Source organism: Tamandua tetradactyla, chromosome 15 (genome assembly GCF_023851605.1).
Source record: "Tamandua tetradactyla isolate mTamTet1 chromosome 15, mTamTet1.pri, whole genome shotgun sequence".
Lineage (NCBI taxonomy): Eukaryota > Metazoa > Chordata > Mammalia > Pilosa > Myrmecophagidae > Tamandua > Tamandua tetradactyla.
In genome coordinates, this window is record NC_135341.1 from 40,232,552 (window position 1) to 40,256,883 (window position 24,332).

Consider the following 24,332-nt stretch of genomic DNA (forward strand, 5'->3'; position numbering starts at 1 on the left):
ATCAATCTTATTGATTTTCTCATAGAACCAGCTTCTGGTTTTATTGATTTTCTCAATTGTTTTCATGTTCTCAATTTCATTTATTTCTGCTCTAATCTTTGTTATTTCTTTCCTTTTGCTTGCCTTGGGGTTAGTTTGCTGTTCTTTCTCCAGTTCTTCCAAGTGGACAGTTAATTCCTGAATTTTTGCCCTTTCTTCTTTTTTGATATAGGCATTTAGGGCAATAAATTTCCCTCTTAGCACTGCCTTTGCTGCATCCTATAAGGTTTGATATGTTGTGTTTTCATTATCATTTGCCTCGAGATATTTACTGATTTCTCTTGTAATTTCTTCCTTGACCCACTGGTTGTTTAAGAGTATGTTGTTGAGCCAGTGAGTTTAGATTTTAGGACCTCATTAACTGTAGGCCACCTTTGTGTTCAGACTCTGCTAGCCAATTTGGCAGACCAAGGGTCTGCAAACTTCAACTGCAAAGGGCCAGGTATTAAGTGTTTTAGGCTTTGAGTGTCATGCAGTCTTTGACACAACTACTCATCTCTGTAGTTATAGTGTAAAAGCGGTTATAGTGAGAACATAAATGAAGGGGCAGTACTATGTTCCAATAAAATTTTATTTACAAAAATAGACAGTAGGCCAGATTTGGGGCCATAGTTTGTTGGTCCTGGTGGTAGAATTTTTTTTTTAAAGATTGTGTTAAAATATATACAATGTGACAATTCATGTAAGTATGCAATTCAGTGGTGTTAATTACATTCAGGGCTCTGTGCTACCATCACCATCCTCCATTAAGAAAACTTTTCCATCACCTCAAACAGCAACTTTATATCCATTGAGCAGTCACCCTCCATTTCCCACCCCTGGTAACTTATAATTTTCATTCTGTTTCTATGAATTTGCTTATTCTGGGTTTTTCATATAAGTGAGACCATATAATATTTGTCTTTTTGTGTCTGGTTTATTTCACTCAATATGATGTCTTCACGGTTCATCCATGTTGTAGTATAAATCAGGACTTGATTCATTTTTATGGATGAATAATATTCCATTGTATGTATTTACCACATTTTGTTTGTCCATTCATTGCTTTCAATTTCAATCTATACCAAGCAATGGGATTGCCAGGTCATGGACAATTCTATACTTTGCTTGCTGAGGAACTGCCAAACTGTCTTCCACAGTGGTTACACAATTTTATATTACCCCCAGCAGTGAATGAGTGTTCCTATTTCTCCACATTCTCTCCAACATCTGTAGCTTTCTGTTTGTTTAATAGTGGCTATTCTAATAAGTGTGAAAAGAAATCTCATCGTGGTTTTGACTTGCATTTCCCTAATGGTTCATGATGTTGACCATGTTCTTATGTGCTCCCTGGGGTAGATTCTCTATTCTGAATTCCAAGTGAACCTACATGTCCTTCCCCACCAAAATAGATTCATCTCAATTGAGTCTCTTGGATCTTTTTTAAGAATACCTGCCTCTCTATCATCCCCATGCCCTTGTCAATATATTAATGAGATCTTGCATCTCTGTTGTGTAGGCTACCTCCTTCCCAGGAAGAACTGGGAGAGGTTCAAGGGAATTTGGGGTTCAATATTCTTAGCCTCATCCAAGTCTGCCCAAATGTCCCCAACTAGTGCCCTTAGCTTAGTGCAAGAGTCCTGAAGGGACTGGACACTTGATTAGTTTGTCTACAGCCCTTATTATCAGATCCTGGGCTTGACCTCAGTTTATTTCCTGTGCTTATAGGAGAAGAGCGTCTCTTTCAAAGTTACCATGGTTTAATTGTTTAAAATAATAAACTTTATTTATCAATCAACGAGAGAAAGAGTTTATTACTATGCACATAGTAGGAGGGCAGGTGGCCTAGCAGCCCAAAATCTGTCTTCTGGAACTGAAGTAATTTGGGTAATTTTATTAGAAAAAAGATGGACTGGGTTTAAGGCAATGAGCACAGTGGCCTCAGATGATGTAATTAGAGGTGATTTAATTATACAGCATGCTCAAATTGATTACATGCTGTTTTAGTTTGCCAGCTGCCAGAATGCAATACACTGGAAATGAAATGGATTTTAAAAACGGGAATTTAACAAGTTGCTACTTTACAGTTCTAAGGCCATGGAAATGTCCCAATTAAAACAAGTTTATAGAAATGTCCAATCTAAGGCATCCAGGGAAAGATACCTTGGTTCAAGAAGGCCAGTGAAATTCAGAGTTTCTCTCTCAAGTTAGAAGGCACATGGTGAACACAGTCAGGGTTTCTCTCTCATCTGGAAGGGCACATGGCGAACAGGGCATCATCTCTAGCTCCCTCTCCTGGCTTCCTGTTTCATGAAGCTCCAAAGGTTGCTGGCTGGTGGACTCCTGGTTCTCATGGCTATGTCATTCTGCAGTGTTCTGTCATCTTTCTCCGCTCTCTCCAAATCTCTCCCACTCTCCAAAATATTTGCTCTATTATAGGATTCCAGTAAACTAATCAAGACCCACCCAAATGGGTGGAGACATGTCTCCATCTAATTCAGTTTAACAATCACTTTTTTTAATTGATTTTTTTAAAATTTTTTCTTATTAATTAAAAAAAATAAACTAACACAACATTTAGAAATCATTCCATTCTACATATGCAATCAGTAATTCTTAATATCATCACATAGATGTATGATCATCATTTCTTAGTACATATGCATCGATTTAGAAAAAGAAATAGCATGACAACAGAAAAAGAAAGAAAATGATAATATAGAGAAAAAATAAAAATAAAAATAAAAAATACAAAAATACATAAGAAAAAAAAAACTATAGCTCAGATGCAGCTTCATTCAGTGTTTTAACATAATTACATTACAATTAGGTAGTATTGTGCTGTCCATTTTTTTTTTTTTTTTTAGAAATCATACCATTCTACATATGCAATCAGTAATTCTTAACATCATCACAGATGCATGATCATCGTTTCTTAGTACATTTGCATCGGTTTAGAAGAACTAGCAATATAATCGAAAAAGATATAGAATGTTAATATAGAGAAAAAATAAAAGTAATAATAGTAAGAACAAAACAAAACAAAACAAAAACCTATAGCTCGGATGCAGCTTCATTCAGTGTTTTAACATGATTACTTTACAATTAGGTATTATTGTGCTGTCCATTTTTGAGTTTTTGTATCTAGTCCTATTGCACAATCACTTTTGATTGAGTCACATCCCCAGGGAGATGATCTAATTACAGTTTCAAACATACAGTACTGAATAGGGATTAGAAGAAATGTCTGCCTTTACAAAATGGGATTAGGAATAAAACATGGCTTTTCTAGGGTACATACATCCTTGCAAACCAGTACACATGCTTAGTCACAGAATGTGTGTAAGAAAATGTCAGAGGTATAGGTGACTTGTAGGTTAAAGGCTAAGCTGCTGCTCATCATGTCAGGCAGGCCCCCTTTGGTTAGATCCAGTCTCGATTATCAAGATAACTTTAAATTGGGGGGGGTATTTCTGGGTTGATTGAAGACCCTTCATTAATAAACATTAGGGGCTGTTTTAGCAATGACAAGACTCTAAAGTTGAAAAACTGGATAACTGGGTACAAATGAAGGTTAGTCACAAGGTTTTTACAATCTCAGGGACAGAAGATAAGGGCTGTACGATCATTAACAGAGATTAAGGCAGAAGATTACAATTTAGAGGTTTCAGGAATTTCACTCTTTCTACTCCAATATACCAGAAAGCAAAAAGGAATATCTACATACTGATTCAGGAATCAAAATCATCCGTTAAATCCTAATTTCTTGGTTATAGTTCCTCCCTCTCATTTGATAATTATCTCTCGATCTTGAGGAGAATCTGGGTGATGACTCTCTAACTGCTTCAAGGCGGAAAAGGGGCATTGTTATTAAGGGGCAAGGGTTGAAACAATTAAGCCGGTTGTTATTCTTGCAGAGTCCAGTATCTCTGGGATTCAGAGCTTCTCTGGCATTGAAATAATCTGGAGGTTTCAAGTCTCTGAAAAAGAAACTTAAGCAAAATTTTATAGAGCACAGGATATCTTTCAGGGTTTCCAGGAATATTATTGGTTGGCGTTTGCCATATTGTGGCAGTTTGCAATATCTGGCTGAAACTTGCATAAGAGTAACCTCCAGAATGACCTCTCAACTCTATTTGAAATCTCTTAGCCATTGAAACTCTATTTCTTTACCCCTTTTTGGTCAGCTCATCCATGATGCCAGGGCCGGGCTTATCCTTGGAACTTGTCTCATGATGCCAGGGCCCATGATGCCAGTTATGTCTCAGAATGCCCATGATGCCAGGTCCGGTTATATTTTACACTGCCAGTGCCAGGCTTACACCCCTGGGAATTATGTCCCAAGTAGGGGAGAAACTCAGAGTTTGGCTTAGAGAGAGACCACATTTGAGCAACAGCGAGATTTTCTGGAGATGGCTCTTAGGCACTAATCCTAAGCAAGTTTAGTTTACTATTACAGAAATAAGTTTCATAAGGGCAAGCCTCCAAATTGAGACCTTGGCTTATTAAATTGGGAGCCCCTCTTGCTTAAAAAAATGTCAGGCACTCCCCAGGTGGGGAAGCTTAATAGCTCTATCTTTCCCAATCCTTCAAAGGACTTTGCAAGCACTTTTCATTTTCTGCCCAAAATACTCTGAAATGCATCATTGCATAACATTTATTTGTATAGAACGTTAAGATTTTGTTCATTATCCCAGGTTCTATATCAAATAAAGCTGAATTAGGTTGTTTAACTGACTAGACAGATTAAATTAGATAGTGCAAATTTGGGGCAAAATGAACATTTTTCTTTTTCTCTCACACAAATGTTAAAGCTTTAAAATATAGGCATTTATTCTTTACCTCATATATTGATTTACCTTAGTTTTAACCAGATCAGTTTTATCACATCATTAATTGGAGTTTGATCATTTTCAGTTTTTGTTTTTTTTAAACAGTTGCAGTGTGGATTTATGTTGACTTTCAGCACTGGAGAACTAAATCTGAGTCTCAGGTGTCACATGGATACTTAAAGTTTCAAGGAACTACTAGGTTATATAAAGAGCAAAGCATTTCAGAATTTAAAGATAGCACTTACAATCTGAGCTTTAATTTTTATAAGTATTTTTAAATGAAGCTGCTTTCATATATTAAGAAACCATAGCAGAGGTTTTGTTCTCTTTCCCTTTTACACATTTACCAGTTGTGTTAATTAACAGATACAATATAATATATATATATATATATTTGTAGTGCCTTTCCTTTAAAGTTTTTCCTTGTTGCAGATGGAGCTCTGACCTATAGTTGATCACGTTTACTTTTGGAGATGTATTAGAGCGAAGCAGTGCAAATGACAATTTGGCTGTTTCTATGACCTGTAGCCTTTTAAGAATAGCTAAAACCATGACTAACAACACTGTAGCATTGCTTACCATCATGCAGACTAGTGTCAGATACAACATGGGCAGTGAGAACATTGTCAAATTTTTATGAATTTTATGTAGTCTCTAAATATATGAATATTTACCTATATAATTTTAACCAGCAACAAGATAGAAAATCCCTTTTAACCACTGTAGTCTACCCCAAAACCTCCTTTGTAATAGGTTAAACTATTTGAGCACCTTACTTACACTAGGTGAAAGAACAGACTTTGTAATAGTTTTTCCCTTAACAGTGAGAAGATTTGTCTTCTGAAATAAAAGAGGAGAGGGCCAAGGATATTAACAAGAATATTATTCTGATGTAAGATCTATGTTTTATAGACAGAGTACTCAGATGATTAAGAAGAACTTTAAAAAAAAAATCTTTACATTTAAGAGCAGACTAATAACCCACGTTATTTTAACAGGAATAAAGCTAAACTTTAGTTTTGCCTGAATACTCGGCTTGATGCAAAAACTTTCTTTCTTCTTCTTCTTCTTTTCTTTTTAAATATATGATAATAAATTTACAAAGCTTTTTTTTAAACTTTTTTTATTAATTAAAAAAAATTAACAAACAAAACATTAAGATATCATTCCATTCTACATATACAATCAGTAATTCTTAATATCATCACATAGTTGCATATTCATCATTTCTTAGAACATTTGCATTGATTTAGAAAAAGAAATAAAAAGACAACAGAAAAAGAAATAAAACGATAATAGAGAAAAAAAAGATTGTGCATACCATACCCCTTACCCCTCGCTTTCATTTACCACTAGCATTTCAAACTAAATTTATTTTAACATTTGTTCCCCCCTATTATTTATTTTTATTCCATATGTTCTACTCTTTTGTTGATATAGTAGCTAAAAGGAGCATCAGACACAAAGTTTTCACATTCACAGAAAACCTTGTGAATGTTTTCACAATGAGAAAACATTCATTGTTAAAGCTATATCATTGTTCAATCATCATCAAGAAACATGGCTACTGGATTTACAAAGCTTTTGACCCTACGTACTTCCTTCCAATAACAGTACTCATGAAGGGGAGAATAGACAGAGATACTACAAAATAATGGAAGAAGGAAGAAATTTATGCTTGGGTTTGGAACATAGCCAGGCATCTATACACTTTATACTCAGAACACACAGGTAATTACTTTACAATATGTCTAAAATCTATCAATCCAATTCAGCACTACCTTCAAAGGTCAGAAAAGCCCCAAGCTTAAAATATAATCAGTTTTTTAATATTTAAGGGATTTATATCCAGAAAAAACCCTCAAATTTTTCTCTACATTATTCCCAACTACCTAATAATACCAGGAATGTGTTAATTTGCAAAATCAGGTATGGCTTCTAAAAAACTAGTTCAGAGCTCTATTTTTTTAAAATGCTAGTCTTTTATTTGGAAGTCTTACAAGTCTCATCTCTTCTATGAAGTCTTCTTAGGTCATTCTTTATCTATCTGCTTTTTAAAGTTTTCCAGCATTTTTATTCCTTCCTTATTACTCTCTTACACTATATGCCCTTGTACAACTAAATTCTAACTAGAATACAAACTCTTTGAAGCTAAGAACTAGGTTTTCTCTATTTATGACAGCAATTATTCACAGAAATATTCTGATTGACGTTAACAAAGCCACTACAAACTTTGAAGTTTTATTAAGTTTACTGAGGTGGGGTTTTATCCATGTCTAGTACATTCCAGACTGATTTAATTCTCACCCCCTTACTGTATTCCAGCTTCTGTCCCATTGATCCGAATCAGGGATTTGTTGTATTTCTGGTGTCCATGGCAAGGCTATTTATGTAGAGAGCAGAGATGACAGATGCAGCCATACTGGGGGGAAGCTGTAGGTCAGGAGACTTGGCTTCTGTGCCTGGCCTGACTTCTCAGTGTAGCACAATGGCTTCTATAGTCACTGGAGCAGTTTCAGACAGTCTATTTTAATCCCCACCTATCCAATCACTTCTTTCAACTCAACATAGATAATAGAGCTCATTTATTGGGCTGCATCCCATTTATTCTCTCCCCTCAACAACCCAGGAGAGAATTCCTCAGTGTCTAAGGCTCCCTCCCTTGGGTGCCTGTGGCTGATGGGGTAATGCCATATTAATCACCTTTCTGAGTTGACTATGTGGAATTCCTGCCAAGGTCCCAACTGGAGAAAGAGCAGGAAAAATTTGTAGGGCACTGGCAAATGGAAGAATTTTTTTCTTGTTCTCATTTTTTGGCTATTTTGAGTTCCTTGCATTTCTATATGAATTTTAAGATCAATTTGTCAATTTCTCCCAAAAAGGGCTCCTGGGATTTTGATAGAGATTGCATTGAATCTGTAGATCAATTTAGGGGGTATTCCCACCTTGACAATATTAAGTCCTCTAATCCATGAACATGGGATGTCCTCCATTTATTTAGATATTTAATTTCTTTCAATAATGTTTTGTAATTTTCAGTATATGTGCACTTCTTGTGTTACATTTGTTCGTGTGCATTTTTATCCTTTTGATGCTATTATAAATGGAATTGCTTCCTTGATTTCATCTTCAGATTGTTCGTTTTTAGCATATAGAAATATAACTGATTTTTTTGTATGTTGCTCTTGTATTCTGTAACCTTTTTAAACCCATTTATTAGCTCTTATGGTTTTCTTTTTCCCTTGGCCATGGTGATTGGCTCAGGGTTGACACTTGACCTAGACTAGTCCAATCAGAGTGAACTTCAGGGCTTCCATGGGGGATGCAGGCCAAAGACTGCTGTTTTTCCCAGGAGCTGGGGCTGTGGAGCTGTGAGACTTGGCCCTGCTGTAGCTGCCTGTTGTGTGTACTGCAGCACCCTACAGGGGGAGCCCTCCTGCCCCACTGTGATAACTGAGAGGAAGCTGAGACAAAACGTGGATAGCAGCATTGTAGTCTGAGTCCTGGATCAAGCTATGCCTGAGCTCTTCAGCCAGCACGAGTGAGGCATTAATCTGTGCAGTTAGTTTATTTAAGCCCCCACCTTGATGACTTTACTGCTCACCCCCTCGGCTCCACCTTGGTTCCCGTCACTCCTGGATCTGATTCTGGTGGAGTCTGTGCTGTCCCATCTCCTATCCCGGTGCTCCACTGACAGCCCTGAGGCCAAGTCCCCCATGACAGGACTTGGTCTCCAACTTGGATCGCCCCTCCTCATCCTACAAGTGAGCAGCTCACTATGTGGTCTGCCCCTGCCTGGTGGGGGAGACCCTGGAACCTTCTTTATTTCAATAAACTCTTCATATATAAAGAGACACACTGATGCTACATCTGACAACCTGAACACCAGTACATAACCATGATGGAAATTAATTAGCAAGATGGCCAGTGACACCAAGCAGACCAGCGTGTCTTAGGGTTTTCCTAAGAAGGTTTATTCTGGGGCTCAATCAAGAGTTGCTATTGGTTGGGCTTTGTTTACAAAGCTTTATTTTTAGGTATTCTTTGTGTCTGTGTTCCAGAGACACTGCTATGCCAGCTTGATGCCAACACATAACACCATGCTTCTTGGACTTTCTCAGCAAATACATTTAATGTGAGGGAGCCAGATGGATGCATACTCCTGGGCATATTCAACTTGCCTTAGGTTTCTTCAGTTCCTTGTCTTTAAAATGGGGATATTAATACCTATTAGGCAGAGATGTTCTAAGAGAAACAACGAATGTTACTCTCTTTTTACATACCTCTTCCTCCTAAGGCAGGGTCAAGTGGTATCCATTCATTTATTCTTTTATTTATTTATTATTTTTTTTATCATCACAATAGATTTTTTTTGTGAAAAATAGCATATACAAAAAAAGCAATAACTTTCAAAGCACATCACAACAATTAGTTGTAGAACAGATTTCAGAGTTTAATATGGGTCACAATTCCACATTTTTAGGTTGTTACTACCAACTGCTCCCAGACACTGGGGGTTAAAAGAAATTTCAATATAAAGATTCAGCACTTATACTCATTTGTTAAACCCGGTCTTCTCTGTATAACTCCACCATCACCATCTTTATCCCACTCTTTAGTGGTATTTGGGCTATGCCTATTCTAACATTTTCATGTTGGAAGGGGCCATCAATAATATGAGATAGGGGGATGGAACTTATTGATGTTCTGGGGAGGCTGGCTTCTCTGCATTTTAGGAAATATCTGGTCTAGGGACCCATCTGGAGGTTGTAGGTTTCTGGAAAGTTATCCGAGTGCATGGAACCATTGTAGAATCTTATATAATGTCCTAGGTGTTCTTTAGGATTGGCTGAAATGGTTTTGGTTGGGGTTTGGCAAGCTATGATAGGTAGTAAGGTCTAACTGAAGCTTGCATAAGAGTGACCACCAGAGTAGCCTCTTGACTCTATTTGAACTTTCTCAGCCACGGATACCTTATTTGTTTCACTTCTTTTCATCCTTTTGGTTAGGATGGAATTGTTGATCCTGTGGTGCCAGAGTCATCCCAGGAAGTCATCCCTGGAAATCATCTCCCATCCTGCCAGGGATTCTTTCACCCCTGGATGTCATGTCCCATATTGGCAGGAGGGCAATGATTTCACTTGCAGAGTTGGGCTTAGAGAGTGAGGCCACATCTGAGCAACAAGAGAGGTCCTCCAGAAGTTACTCTTAGGCATACCTATAGGTAGGCTAAGCTTTTCTGCTACATACATAAGCTTCACAAGAGCAAGCCTCAAGATCAAGGGCTTGGCTATTGATTTGGGTGTCTCTAATGTTTGATGCAGTACTGGGGGTTTCCCTGGTGGTAAAGTTTAATACTTTCATATTTTTTCTCCCATTCCTCAAGGGACTTTGCCAATACTTTTTAATTATCTGCTTAATGTACTTTGGGATGTATTCAGGCATTACATTAGGCTATACAGGATTAAAGGCCCTCATTCTTATTCTGGGCTCCCTGTGTTTGGATTGTTTAAATGATCTATCCATACAGGTTGAGTTGCATTATGTGCTACAGAAAATTTAGGTCCTGGACAAAATAAACCTTTCTTCCTTTGGTCTCAAAGACTAGGCGAAGTTCTAAAATACAGATATTAAAACAGACATCCTGCTCTCAGATGGACACTTACCCATTCATTTATTCTTTCATGTGGCAGGTAATGGGTAAGGTGCTATGGCTGCCAAGATTTAATCAAACAGACAATGTTCCTATGCTTGGGTTCACAGTCAAGAGGAAATGGACATTTAATTAAGTGAGTCTAATGTTGGAGGGTCTGTGGTCAGTACGCTATTGTGGCAGAAAGGAATAAGGAGCCATTTTTCTAGGAATGAGGGAGACAGAGAGGAAACGTGTTTGTAGGTGTATGAGGTAGAGAACATTTTTGGGAGAGAGGACAGAGCAAGGCACAGAAGCATGAATGAGCCTAGCTGAAAGAGTGAACAGGAAGTGAGGTTGAGCTGGCAAATTGTGATGGAGGTCAGTGACAAGTGAGGCCATGGAGACCAGCAGGAGACAGGTGATAGGGACCTTAGATCCCAAGGACCTTACCTTCTGATTGTAGAAATGCAAAGAATTCAAGCAGCAGGAAGGTGACCTGAGTACAGCTATGTTTTTAGAAAGATCTCTTTGGATCAAAGGGACACAAAGCTGGAGGCAGAAGCTAAGGAGAGACTGTTGTAATAGAGCAGAAATGCAGAGGCCTTAGGCGACACTCGGGCCGTGGGGATGGAGAAATGGGCAGATGGGATAGATGGTGAGACGGCAACTTCTGCAGGGTCTGCAATGACCTGCAGAATATGTTATAGGTTGAGAGAGGTGGTGGTGGCTGATTTGAAGACCAATGTGAGGTTCTAGTTTCCTAAGGGTTTGGAAACAAGATAGTTAAGCAGCAGTTTGTGTCTAAAATAAGGATAAATAGGCATGGTATCTCAGAAAGATCATTGGCTTTGAGTTTTACAGCCCTAAGTCCAGGGCAGTGTCCATCTGAGAGCAGGATGTCTGTTCTAGTTTCCTAGGCTGCCGAAAGCAGATACCATGACATGGATTGGCTTAACGATGAGAATTTATTAGTTTATACTTTTGAGATTGAGGAAATTGTCCAAATTAAGGCATCATCAAGGCATGCTTTCTTCCTGAAGACTGTCTGCCAGCAATCCTTGACTTTTCAGCCACATGGCAAGGCACATGGTAGCCTCTGCTGGCCCCTTCCTTCTCTTCTGGGTTTCATTGCTTTCACCTTCTTCCATGGCTTTCTCTCTCTTTTTTCTGAATATCATTTCATATAAAGGTCTCCATCAAGAGGATTAAGACCCATCCTGAATGAGCTGGGCCAATCCTTAACCAAAGTAACCTCCTTAAAAGGTTCTACTTACAATGGGTCCACACCCACAGGAATGGACTGAATTTAAGAACGTGTCTTTTTGAGGTAGGTACAGCTTCAAACCACCAGTGTCGTTGAGCAAGATGCTTAACTCCCCTGGCCTTATTTTCTTGGTGAGTAAAATGAATTGAGTAATGCCTCCCTTTCAATGTTATTGCCAGCATGAGATGAAATAAAGGTCAGAAAGTACCTGATATAGCTCCTGCAACATCTAGGATGGTGGTATATTTTATCTCCTGTTTGTTTCTGATATTTTCCAAGGTTAGATAGGATGTTATAAAGCACCTAGAACTGTGACTGGCATATAGTAGACACTCAAAAAATGGTTGCTATTATTTCTGAGTGTGCAAGTTTTTAAAATTTTTGCTTCATGTGTGTATGTTTCATTTTAACCTTCCGATAGTCATACCAAAAGTTGACCATACAGAAAAGTTAAACAAAATTAGCTTTCCAACCATGATTCCACTACTATACATATGAAGAGTGTCTGATGAAAATTTTTGAATTGGTGTCTGGTTGGAGTTTGGCTGAATGGAAATGACCAAAGCATCCTTAGACTTCTGTATAGATTTAATCCAGTGCAAAGTCATCGTCCAGGGGTGCTGGTCACTGAACGTGTGCCTGTTGGATGTATGGTCAGCTTCTGGTGTACAGATGACTTTGCCAGCAGTCCAGATCTGAGGGCTGGCCTCTTCCAGTTGAATTAGATTACGTCTGGGAAGAAACTTGGCCAGAGAAAAGCTGAATAAATATAAGTTTTGGTGAGAAGGGCAGGTACAGCATTCTACTCTGATCCTGGGCTTCCTGTGCTCTGTCTTTGTGGTGAAGGGGAGCAGGTGCCTGGAAACTGCCCACTGGCATAGACCAACTCTCGTTTCTGTGACCTGAGGCCATGCTGCCCAACAGCAATACCTCGCCAGCCACAGGGTATCAGTTTAAATATTCTGGTAGCCACATTTTAAAAAGTACAAAGAAACAGGTGAAATTAATTTTAATACTGTATTTTATTCAACTTAATTATGTCCCAAATATTTAATTATGCAATTAATGCAAAATGAAGAAAGAGATATGTCACATTCTTTTTCTCATACAAGTTGAAAATTGATGTGTGTTTTATACTTAGAGCACATCTCATTTTGGACCAGCATATTTCCACTGCCTAGATGGAGCTGAATTACATAAAGGCGTGGTGGGTTCTTGGAGGCCAGCCAGGGTTGGAAACCCCAGGCTGTGTATGAGCTGGGGTGTTAGCAGCTGTGAGGAAGGGGTGGCTGTGAGACAAGTTCGGGAAGTGACGACAATAGGGCACGTCCCTATCAGCCACCACGTGGGAGCTCAGAAGCTGGAAAGTCTTTCTGGATACACTCAGCCCAGAGGTGCAGCGATCTATCCTATATACAGCAAGCTTAATACAATAATAACAATTCCTTACATGAGCAGAAGGACATTTTGTATTTTAAAATAATTCTTGGTTCACATTCCTGGCTGTGAATCAGAATCAACTGTGGGGCGTGCTAAAAATATTGACCCTAGGGCTCTGCGCCAGATTTATTGAGTTAGACTCTCCCTGGTGGGGGTGGGGGTGGGGGAGGGGAAGGGCTTCTCTAGGCCATGCAGGAGGAGCCAGCCCTGGGTACCACTGCGTCAGACCACGCCATTCCAGAGTCTTGCCATTCATGGTGTGGTCTATGGACCAGCGACATCAGCGTCGCCTGGAGCTTATTAGAGATGCAGACTCTGAGCTCCTCTCCAACTCCTGAGTCACATTCTGGGTAGTTTGGATGTAGGGCTGCCAGATAAAATATAGGATGCCCAGTTATTTGAATTTCAGATAAACAGCAAATAATTTTTTTTTTTTGTATGCTGTATGGCAGAGTCACATTTCATTCTTTTTCCATGTGAGTATCCCATTATTGTTGCAGTATCATTTGTTGAAATTTTTTGTTTGTTTTGTTTTTGGGAAGTGCCTGGGCTGGGAATCGAACCTGGGTCTCCCACATGGCAGACAAGAATTCTTCCACTGAACTACCCTCGCACCCCCAATAAATAATTTTTTTAAGTGTAAGTATATCCCATGAAATATTTGGGACATACTTATGCTAACAATTGTTTTGTTTATCTAAAATTCAACTCTAACTGGACATCATGTTTCTTAGTTTGCTAAATTTTGCAACCGTATCTGGGTGCACCTTATAATTTGAGGAGCTGGGACTATACAATGGCACACCCCTCCAACACTAGCATCATAAAGCTGCCCCACTATAATTTGAATGCTTTTGTATAAAAAATAAATGTATCTTTACCATTTCAATATGATTATGCCTTTTGTAAGAGACTAGATTGCTTATAAAATTGAAATAGCATTAATTAGTATCAGAACTGAAATTGCCTTTTCAATTTATATATTTTTTGATCAGAATACCATGATAAAGAAGAGAAAAGAAAAGAAAACAAAAAATAACTAGTCACAAATTACTAAATAGGTAGTTTACACTATTTATCAAAAGAGAAAGATGATTTTAAAGTTCTATTCTAAATAATTACAAAACATATCCAACACTTCAAAGTTATGGTTTAATATAGTCAAAGATTTATTTGAGCCCCACCAAAGACTTAGTATAAATTTAAAATTATAATCTAATTACAAAAGTTATTATACATGATGCCTAATGAATGCAGGTGGCTGAAGAATGCACTGACTGAGAAGTAGGAAAAAAAAGTCAACAAACAAAATATTCCATAGAGAATATAACCCTTTCAAAATCAAACCTTTTTTTCTAATTAGAATCATTATGTATTTAATTGGATAAAAGCATTTTTCTCTTTTAGAGCAAATGATCTATTTTTGCCATTAAGGTGTACAAGGGGTTTGCACGGACTCTTGGAGCATTGAGGGGCTTGATGAGCCAGAGCTCTGTCTGCCGACACTCTCCAAGTCGTTTCCTGCAGGAAATGTCACACCTGTCCACTTTCCCCCCAACCTCCCCCAGCTTGCACCTCCCCTTGGTCTGTGCTGTTCTGAGAATTCCTGGTTGATGGTCACCAGTGACACAGTTTAGCACTGAATTCTTTTTTTTATTTTTATTGAGAAATCTTCACACACATACAGTCCATCCAGTCTACAATCAATGTCTTAGAATTTCATCGCATAGTTGTAGATTCATCACTATGATCATTTTTAGAACATTTGCATCACCCCAGAAAAAGCTAAAAAGAAAAAGCTCGTAATACCATATCCCTTACCCCTCCCTCTCATTGACCGTCAGTATTTCCATCTACCTAATTTTTTTACCTTTATCTCCGCCCCTGCCCATTATTTATTTATTTTTTATTCTTATTTTTTTACTCATCTGTCCATACCCTGGATAAAAGGAGCATCAGACACAAGGTTTTCACAATCACACAGTTATATTGTAAAAGCTGTATCGTTATACAAGAATCAAGGCTGCTGGAACACAGCTCAACAGTTTCAGGGACTTCCCTCCAGCCACTCCAATACACCATAAACTAAAAAGGGATATCTATATAATACATAACAGTAACCTCCAGGATAGCCTCTAGGCTTTATTTGAAATCTCTCAGTCACTGAAACTTCATTTTGTCTCATTTCTCTCTTCCCCTTTTGGTCAAGAAGGCTTTCTCAGTCCCTTGATAGCACTGAATTCTTGTAAGTGGGTAAGTTTTGCCTCTTGATTAGCTGAAGCAGTGCTTCTCAAACTTTAATATGCCTCCAAATATCTGGAGATATTTTGAAACTGGGATTCTGAGGTAATTAGACTTCAAGTTGGGCTTGAGGTTGTGCATTTCTAACTCGTTCCCAGATGATGTTGGTCTTAGGGACACACTTTGGGTAGACGTTTTAGAAGACAAGGACTTTGCCAGGGACATTTGTATTGCTACTCAGTGCTATGCAAATTGTAGATTTAAGTACATTTTTTTTTTGATAGATAAGGACCACTTAAATTAATGAATGAATCAGAATTCAAATACTTTGGATTCTATCCTTCTAGAAATGCCTTTGAATCTGTTGAACACAGGAAAAATGAGAAGATTTCTATTTTATTAGCTTATTATCAAATTGTCACAGTGTCAGATATCAGCGAAACAGATTTTCCCAATTAATAAAATCTCTAAAGAGAACGTAAACTCAAACATTTTAGGAAATTAAAAAGAAAAAGCGTAACCATGAAATCAAAGCTTTCAACATCTGTTGCTTCAAACATAAAAAAAAAAAATTACATTCCCTTGGGTCACATGGCCTTCTTATCCTGCTTTTTATTTGGTTCCTAGCTTAGAGAGCTAAGGACACAGGGCCCTTGCCCCTCTCTAGCCCTGCCTGATTTAATAAGTTTCAGGATATCCAACATAAAAAGGCCTAGCCGTCTGTCTGTACGTGACATGTGAATAATCCTGGGTTATCAGGCTCAAATTAGTGACTGGTCTTTGCTCTGTGCCAAGCGTCATCTACGAAATCTGTTTTGTCTCACACTGGGCTGAGTCACATAGAATAGAATAGATAGTTTATCAGCACATGTCCTACAGATCATATTATCAGCTTACAAATATAGCCTGTTAGCGCACAGGCTCTGGGCAGCTCAAGCCCTTCCGGCTCAAGTGTGTAGCTGCTGCTGGTGTAAACAGTGCCTGCAGCCCCCGGCTCCCAGGCTGCGGTGGGCACTGGGTTTCGGGACTGTCACAGTCACAGGTAAGTGGCCGGGTTTTGCAGAAGGCATGGTTCCAAGTGGCCGTGGTCGAGGCGGTGTGCGATGAGCAAGTCTGCACGGCTCCTCCTGAAACGCGGTGGGAGTGGATGGGGGAAGGGTGTGGTCCATGTGGGAGGGTGGGGGTGGAGAGTTGGTTAGCTGCACCCATGTACTGCGCTTATTTTGAGTCTCCCCTCTTCTGATGGTGACCTCAAACCAGCTCAACTGACAAGGATCTGCACTGGGGAAAACAATCCTAATGTGACATGGGTTGAGGATTATGCAGTTAGCTTTATTTGGAAGACAAGAACTAGAAGTGAATGGGAAAGGAGAGAACTAGAAGTGAGTGGGGTGGGCGGTGGCAGGGTCCGCACAAATCCTGCTCCTGGTTACATAGTGCTCCAGGATGCGAGGCTGAGCTCCAGACTTACTGGTCCAAAGTGCTGTCCAGGAGGAGTTAAACCAACTTTGTTTTTGTCTGCTTCAGTGCCCTGAGAAGTGTGATTGGCACCTGACCCAGGTCTTTCCTCCTGCACAGTGTCTTGGACCCTGGCATGGCTGGGAGGGTGGCATAGAAAAGGGATCGAAGCTCCCCAGGAAAACTGCCTGGCTTTGTAAGTCAGCAGCTCAACCGTGCCTCTGGCTCTTCTGCTGGACAAAACCTTTTCCCATAACCCAGGGGCTGGGGTGCTCTCCTTTCCCAAAGAACCTCTGCTAACCCCCTTAGGTGGAGAAATATATTTAACTGATGACATCAAGTCTGCCTTACTTGCTTTCTTTTTTTTGCTTGTTTAAATAACTGATTTTTTTTTGAGCTTTACTGAGTGCCGTGTTCTTTTACCCTCTACAAATTACACTTAATCCTCCCCACAATCCTACGAGTGAGGTGCTATTATTATACTCATGTCTAGAGGAGAACAGCGAGGTTCAGAGAGGGTAGGCTATGTTTTCAGGGACTTGCAGGCAGTAAGCCGGGTGGGCAGGGCTCCAGCATGAGCGGTCTGACCCTCAGTTCTTAATCCTACCCTGTACCCTCTGCCTAATCCGGCTTGGATTTTCTGGCTTAATAAATTGCCATGAACATAATCAGGTGTCCCCCAGGGGAACTCTGAACATGTGACATAAAATGTCATTTAACTCAGAATTTGTCTCTATGCTAATCTTTTTTTAATATTTAGCGCTTATTTGCCCCACCGTTTCTTTCAGAAAACTCATTCTGCATTCCAACTCTGGGGTCCAGGCTATGGCATTATATGAGGGCAGAGTGGAATTTGTGGGTCACCTTGGCTGCCAGGTTATCACCTCCAGTGTACCTTGGTGTCACAAGAAATTCCCATTGGTACAGCCAATCCCTTGATGGGTATGGTCTTCAAATCAGGAATACATCTGGAAAGGGGCTGCAGATGCAGGCTACACCTTGGGCTGTCTAGAGACCCCAGCCTCAAGTGACCAGGCGGGAGGCCTGGAGCTCACTGCCCAGGGGAACAGGAGGTCCTGGAAGCACGGGGCCTCTGGGGGGCAGATGGGGCTGAGGGGGGCCAGGCATGTCCCCGTGGCTGGTACAGGCCAGCCCTGGCACCCTCCTCTCCCTCCCTCTTTGCTGCCCCTCTCCCAGCTTCACGAAGGAACTGCCAAGAATGGCTTGGCAGCTAAATGGCCACCTCCCAGCCTCTCTCAGGTCCTTCCCACAATTATCCCAGGTGTTAGCCCTGCACTCCACCTCCCCCTGCCCAGTCCTTCAGTTGACAATGAAGGAGAGGACTAGCTGGCCTGAGGTCCCCCCACTCCTCCACCCCATGCCAGAACCCTGGCATATGACTCAGAGCAGGACCAGAGCTCTGTGCCAGAGGACATGTTTTTCCAGTCACACACCTCCGGCTTGAGATTGTGGATGGTTCTGTAAAGTGATTCTGATATATCTGGGTCATGGAAAGGTGCTGAAAATTATTCAGCCAAACCTGCAGTGGTGGCCCTTTCCTCTTGCAGATCCCTCTGCAGGACCATCCCGACCTGCCCCCACTCCATCCCGGCCGAGGGGACCCCTCCTCTTTGGCTCCCAGTGCAGTTTGCTCAGCCTCCGTTGTTCAGTCAGCATGCAACCTTGAAATGTATCCCTTTATGCATCTGTTCTCCCCTCTAGATTAAGAACTTGGAGGCAAGCTCTAACCCTCATTCATCTTTCTGTGTTTAATGAGTGCCCATAAATGTCAGTTATTTAAGGTTCCCAGGGATTGAAGAACATAAACACACACCAAGCAAACTGGCTCAGTAGACATGGCTTCTGTGTTGAGGTCCAGGAGCAGGGGCCTGGCCTCTGGGTGGCCCTTGCAGAACGAGGAGCGATCTCTGTGGGGGTTGGACAAGGTGGAGGAGACCCCCTTCCAGTTCTCTTACCACATCACCTGCTCAGGGCTGGGCAGCTGAGTCAAGGGGGGGTTTGAGCCCAAATCTGGGGACATGTTGGTGGTGGGCACTCTTATCAGAAAACCACGGTACTTGAACAGCTCGGTCCATAGACAGATAAAATATACTCAAACAAACAAATACTTGAACTTGCAGTAAGTGCTCTAAATAAGCCACAGATAGAGAGAGAATGTCGGGGGAGGGGAAGCTACCTTAGAGAACACTTAAGCTGCATTCTGGTGGTGAGGGGAGGAAGCCAGGGGAGTGGGGAACGGGCCTACTAGGTGGAGGGAGCAGCGGGTACAGGGCTCTGAGGTGGGAGAAGCACAGGGTGGATGAGGGACTGAGGAGGAGGGTTGGCCCAGAACAGGTCCTGTTAGGGCCTTGTTAACCCCTGTGAGGGGCTTGGCTCTCACTTTTGTTCCAAAGGGCAGGCTCTTCAGGATTTGAGCCAGGTGGTGGCATGAACTATTTCTCACTGGAAAATGGCTCATGGTTGTGTGGAAAATGGATTGGAAGTGAGTGAGTGTGAAGCCAGGAGAATGGTTGTGAGGCTGCTGCAGAACTGAGGCAAGATGTGGCACTGGCTGGTGGTGAGAAGAGCATGCCCTGTGAGACCCAGGTGACGGGTGTGAATGCTTGTGTGTGTGTGCACCTGCATAGCGGGAGGGCAGAGAGAGGGAACAGAAAGCATAAAGAAGTGCCCTCCAGATAGTGATGGAGACATTCCCAAGATTGGGAATTAAGGCAGTTGGAGAGGGATGTATTCTAAAGGAACAGCGTGGGAATCATGTTCTTTAAGATATGTGTGACATCTAAGTGGGGATGTCAAGGAAAAGCTGGAATAAGGACAACAGGTGTCACTATATAAGACTGATTTCTACAAGTATCTTTTATTTTACTATCAACTGTATTAGTTGTTTATTGCTGCATAATCCTAAATTACCCTTCAAATCAGAAGCTTACAACAAACAAATATTTATCTCGTCCTCCCCTTCTCTGAGCCCCTCCCCTTCTGCAGGGGGGTGGGGGCTGGGGTGGACACTGTGGAAGATGGGAGATTCTCAGTGTTGGGGGATCCAGTTAGAGCTGGGACTCCCCACAGCTGACGGCCTCTCTTTTCCTCTCATGCTGAAGCTGGGGCTGGTGGTCTGGGGGCCCTGACTCCTTGGAGGCCATGAGGACCATAAGGTCCACCATCCTGTTGTTGTAGCCAAATTCATTGTCATTCCAGGAAATGAGCTTGGCAGAGTGGTTGTCGAGGGCAATGCCAGCCCAGCATCAAAAGTGGAAGAGTGGGTATCACTGTTAAAGTTGCAGGAGATAGCTGGTTCTCAGAGTCACCAGGCTGCCCATTAGGGGGCCCTCTTACTCCTGCTTCACCACCTTCTTGATGTCATTGTATTTGGCCACTTTCTCCAGACGGCAGGTCAGAGCCACGACAGACACACTGGGGGTGGGGACACGGAAGGCCACACCAGTGAGCTTCCCACTCAGCTCTGGATGACCTGGCCCACTGCCTTGGTAGCTCTGGTAGATGCAGGGCTGATGTTCTGGGTAGCCCCATGGCCTTACGCCACATTTTGTAGGAGGGGCCATCTACAGTCTTCTGAGTGGCAGTGATGATGGTGTGGATGGTGGTCATGAGACCCTCCATGTTGCTAAAGTTGTCATGGATGACCTTGGCCGGGGGGCCAGGCAGTTGGTGGTGCAGGAAGCATTGCTGATGGTCTTGAGGGAGTTGTCATACTTCTCATGGTTCACACCCACCACAGACACAGGGGCATCGACCGAAAGGGCAGAGAGGACGACTTTTTTGGCAGTACCCTTCAAGTGAGCCCCAGCCTTCTCCTGAGCCGTGGAGACATCCGTGGACTTCACAACACATTCAGCATCAGCATCGCCCCATTTGATGTTGGTGGGATCTTGCTCCTGGAAGATAGTAACGGGATTCTCATTGATGACAAGCTTCCTGCTCTCAGCCTGGACAGTGCCTTTAAACTGGGTAGAATATACTGGAACTTGTAGACCATGTAGTTGAGGTCAATGAAGGGGTCATTGATGGTAACAACCTGCGCTTTGCAAGAGTTTCCAGCAGCCTTGGTGACCAGGTGCCCAATACGGCCTTTACCATCTTGTCTCAGGGATGTGGCTGGCACTGCATGAAAAGATGCAGCTGTCTGTCAGAAGGGAGAAGCAGGGAGCCTGAACTTCACTTTTAGTAAAAAGAAAATGCTTCTTATTCTTTAGATAGTTTGGGGGATATTGGAACTGTTAGGTCGGGGGAACAGGGAAGGTCACCATGACTCGAGCTGTGTAAAATGTGCCGCCCGTTCTAGACATCACCTAACCCCCTTGCTTAAAAACCGTCAGCACCAGGACCCAGTGGCGAGCTCACAACTCCCTACCTGGAGTTCTGTGAGCTCTGCCCGGGAGCGCAGGAATAAACTCGCTCATTCTAAGGTTTTTTGGTCTGCCTCTTCTCTCTTTCGCCTCCTAAATCTTACAGGAACAAATAGGGTTAAAAAGAGAAGAGGACAAATACCTGAGAGGTTACATTTGATTACCATAAACTCAAAATGAGTTTTAGGTAAAGGAGATGGAAGGGAGACAAGAGGTAGTCCCACATGTCAGAAATTAAAGGAAACAGGATAATAAATTGAGGTCAGCATTTTCCACTCTTCAGACTAAAATTATGGATTTCAAATGCTCAGCTGCACAAATGTAAGCCAGGTCTCCCACTCTTTTTTTTTTTTTTTTTTTTTTTAACATGGGCAGGCACTGGAAATCGAACCCGGGTCCTCTGGCAGGCAAGCATTCTTGCCTGCTGAGCCACCGTGGCCGGCCCTGCCACTCTTTTCGATAAGCCATTTATGCAGAGCATACACTGAGTCAGATGATTAAATATTTGGTTTAGTAACTCCACTGACTGCTATCTAGAATTTACAGTCTAGAATTTGGGAAGAAAACAATCAACATATGAGTACATATATGCAGTGAGCAAAAAATTGCTTAAAACAAACAGTAAAGATGAAGTGGGAAAGTAAAAATAAGAGGAAACTCCTTGATTGGCTCGAGCATGAAGCATTCCGGAGGCAAATATTTATTTACTCATTCATTCATTCACTCATCTACTCAACAGGTATTTATAGAGAGCCTATTTTGTGTCAGGACAGTGCTAGGTGCCCGGGTTACAGACATACGAATTTTCTGGGCCTCCCATGTTTCATTTGACGAAACGGAGCCTAAATCATCGCTAAGGTCCCACTTGGATGGGACAGCCAAGATGTACCTGAGCCTGACTTTCCTTTTGCTCGGCCAGCCAGGTAAACTGAGATCAGCAGCTTGGGAGGGTTCGTGTTGCAGGCGAAACTCAGGAGCCGTGTCCCGGCACTGCGTGGCGTGACCGCCGCAGGAACCGGCTCAGCGCGTCTCAGCGCGATGGTGGGTCTTGTTACTTCATGGCGGCGGGCGCGCAGATCCCTTCAAGTAACGTGGAAGGGTGCGGCAGGAAGTGCCGGGGAAGGGTGCGGCAGGAAGTGCCGGAGGCTGACCGGAAGCCGAGGGAGGAAGTGGGGTTAGCTCCGCGGAGTAAGCAGATGGGAGGAGGAGGGAGAAGGGGAAGAATCGAACTGAGGAATTGCTGAAGGAAGACGCAGTTGTGTCCATGTGTCTTGCGCTTAAAGGAAGGAAAGGAGCATTCAAGTATATTTAGGACAAATTTCTGACAAATAAAAGGGGGGTTTTCTGGTTCACCATTAGTTAAGTAGAAAAGTAATCATAATACTTATGTGACCTTGTGTTTTTATTGAGGTTTATCTAAGAACTGAAAGGTTGTATTGTATTCTACTTGGTGTGTGTGTGTGTGTGTGTGTGTGAGAGAGAGAGAGTATGAGTGAGTTCTGTTAATTTATTAAACTAACCCTTGAGTAAGTTACAACCTATTGGAAAGATTTGATGCATATGCTAGCAAATTTGATAGAACACGAAGCTGTGAGGCTTGGGGAATGCCGGATGGGCTTTGGGAACCCAGAGTTGAGCTGAAGTTTGGGGAAAGATGTGATGTTCTGGAGGAGATGACCCAGGGTGAGTGCTGAAGCATGATAGTGCTAGAGCACTATCAGACCTTAAGAATATTAGCAAACTGTCATCCTGGATGTAACAAGCATTCCACCATCACTTAAGACAGTCAATTTATTCGTGTTTCATTTAAAAATTCACATTTAACACTATTTTCTTCTGTGCGTGTATGAAGCTTACATGTATTTCTTTTACATAGGTAATTTTATGCTCCCAAAATGGGACATAAAGTGATCGTCTTTGACATTTCTGTCATCAGAAGCTTGTGGGAGACTCGCGTGAAGAAGCACAAAGCTTGGCAGAAGAAGGAGGCAGAAAGGCTCGAGAAAAGCGCATTGGAAAAGTACGTGCTTTCTGTTTTTAGTCTTGTCACTTCTTTAGGGGCTAGGGACTCAAGCAGGCAACCGCTGTGTTGCGTAGGAGGATGTCTTTCTTCTCGGATTTTTCACTGTCTGCGAAACACGTCTAGTTGGATTTCAGGACCCTTACACTGCTGCCTGCAATCAATAGCGAGTCCCTAACAGTTACACCTGCGATGATAAATGCCTGCCTATTCCAGGCACCATGCGAGGCATGGGAAAGACAGTGACGGACAGGATAAGTTCTTCACCAGTAAATACTGGAGAAGATGGTCAGTTGGCCTTCACTGAATTAACTCACTGGATTGTCTGATGCTTTCTACATCTGTGTCAGCCAGAGGAGGACAGGTTGGGGCTCCTCTTTGTCATGCACTTCAGCCCTCAGCCATTGAGCTGAATGTTAACTAAGATTCCTTGTGTTGGTGCCATTTTTATTTGTACTGTAATTATAGAATTTGATTAAATATCTTTCTACTCATGAAATATGACCAAAAAAAAGTTATAATTTAATAGGAAAGCTAAGTTGAATGCTTTGGGAAGATTCTGTTTTTGATAAATAGATGAATCACACAGTTGAATTAGCAGTGTAAGTGATTGATTAAATTCAGGTGGCTTTGCCTGTGTTTATACTTTTTATTCATTGCGAAGAAATCAATCAGACCAATTCTTGGATGGTTCCTTATGGATGTGGTTTGTACAAAAAAGGGAGGGTGGGATTGTGTTGTGCAGACTCACTGGCAAAGGAAGTCTGTGATTGTGCATCCTATTGACAAATGGTATGTTTGTGCTCTTTGAGTTAAAAAAAAAAGTGTCAGGTGTGAATGCATCTTTATTCTTGGTTCTCCACTTTTATGAAGTTTTTGGATTTATTCTGATCCTCTTGATAATTAAGCTCTACTGTACTCAGCACAGCTGTTCCAGGTAGTTAACATTACCCCCAACTTGGAGATGAGAAAACTGAGATCTAAGGAACTTGCTCTAGTTGACATAACTGGTGAGTGAGGATTTGGCCAACCCTTT

The 24,332-nt window shown here is 41.6% G+C and overlaps 1 protein-coding gene and 1 long non-coding RNA gene across 3 annotated transcripts in view; both read left to right on the forward strand.

The window, feature by feature from the left end:
• The first annotated feature begins 10,896 nt into the window (after positions 1-10,896).
• On the forward strand, positions 10,897-13,200 carry LOC143657936 (uncharacterized). Its single transcript, XR_013163027.1, has 3 exons — positions 10,897-11,140; positions 11,817-11,880; positions 12,891-13,200. It is a non-coding gene; the product is annotated as an uncharacterized LOC143657936 (long non-coding RNA).
• Positions 13,201-16,337: 3,137 nt separating this feature from the next.
• The window catches only part of LRRC2 (leucine rich repeat containing 2), a 60,494-nt gene continuing 52,499 nt past the window's right edge, over positions 16,338-24,332 (forward strand). Inside the window, exons 1-2 of one of the 2 annotated variants that reach the window (XM_077129547.1) lie at positions 16,338-16,472; positions 23,153-23,296. In XM_077129547.1, coding sequence (XP_076985662.1) covers positions 23,172-23,296 — 125 coding nt within the window. In that variant the 5' untranslated portion in view covers positions 16,338-16,472; positions 23,153-23,171. Of the gene's footprint in view, positions 16,473-22,443; positions 22,579-23,152; positions 23,297-24,332 lie in introns of those variants that run through there. The other variant, XM_077129548.1, reaches the window with a different exon arrangement.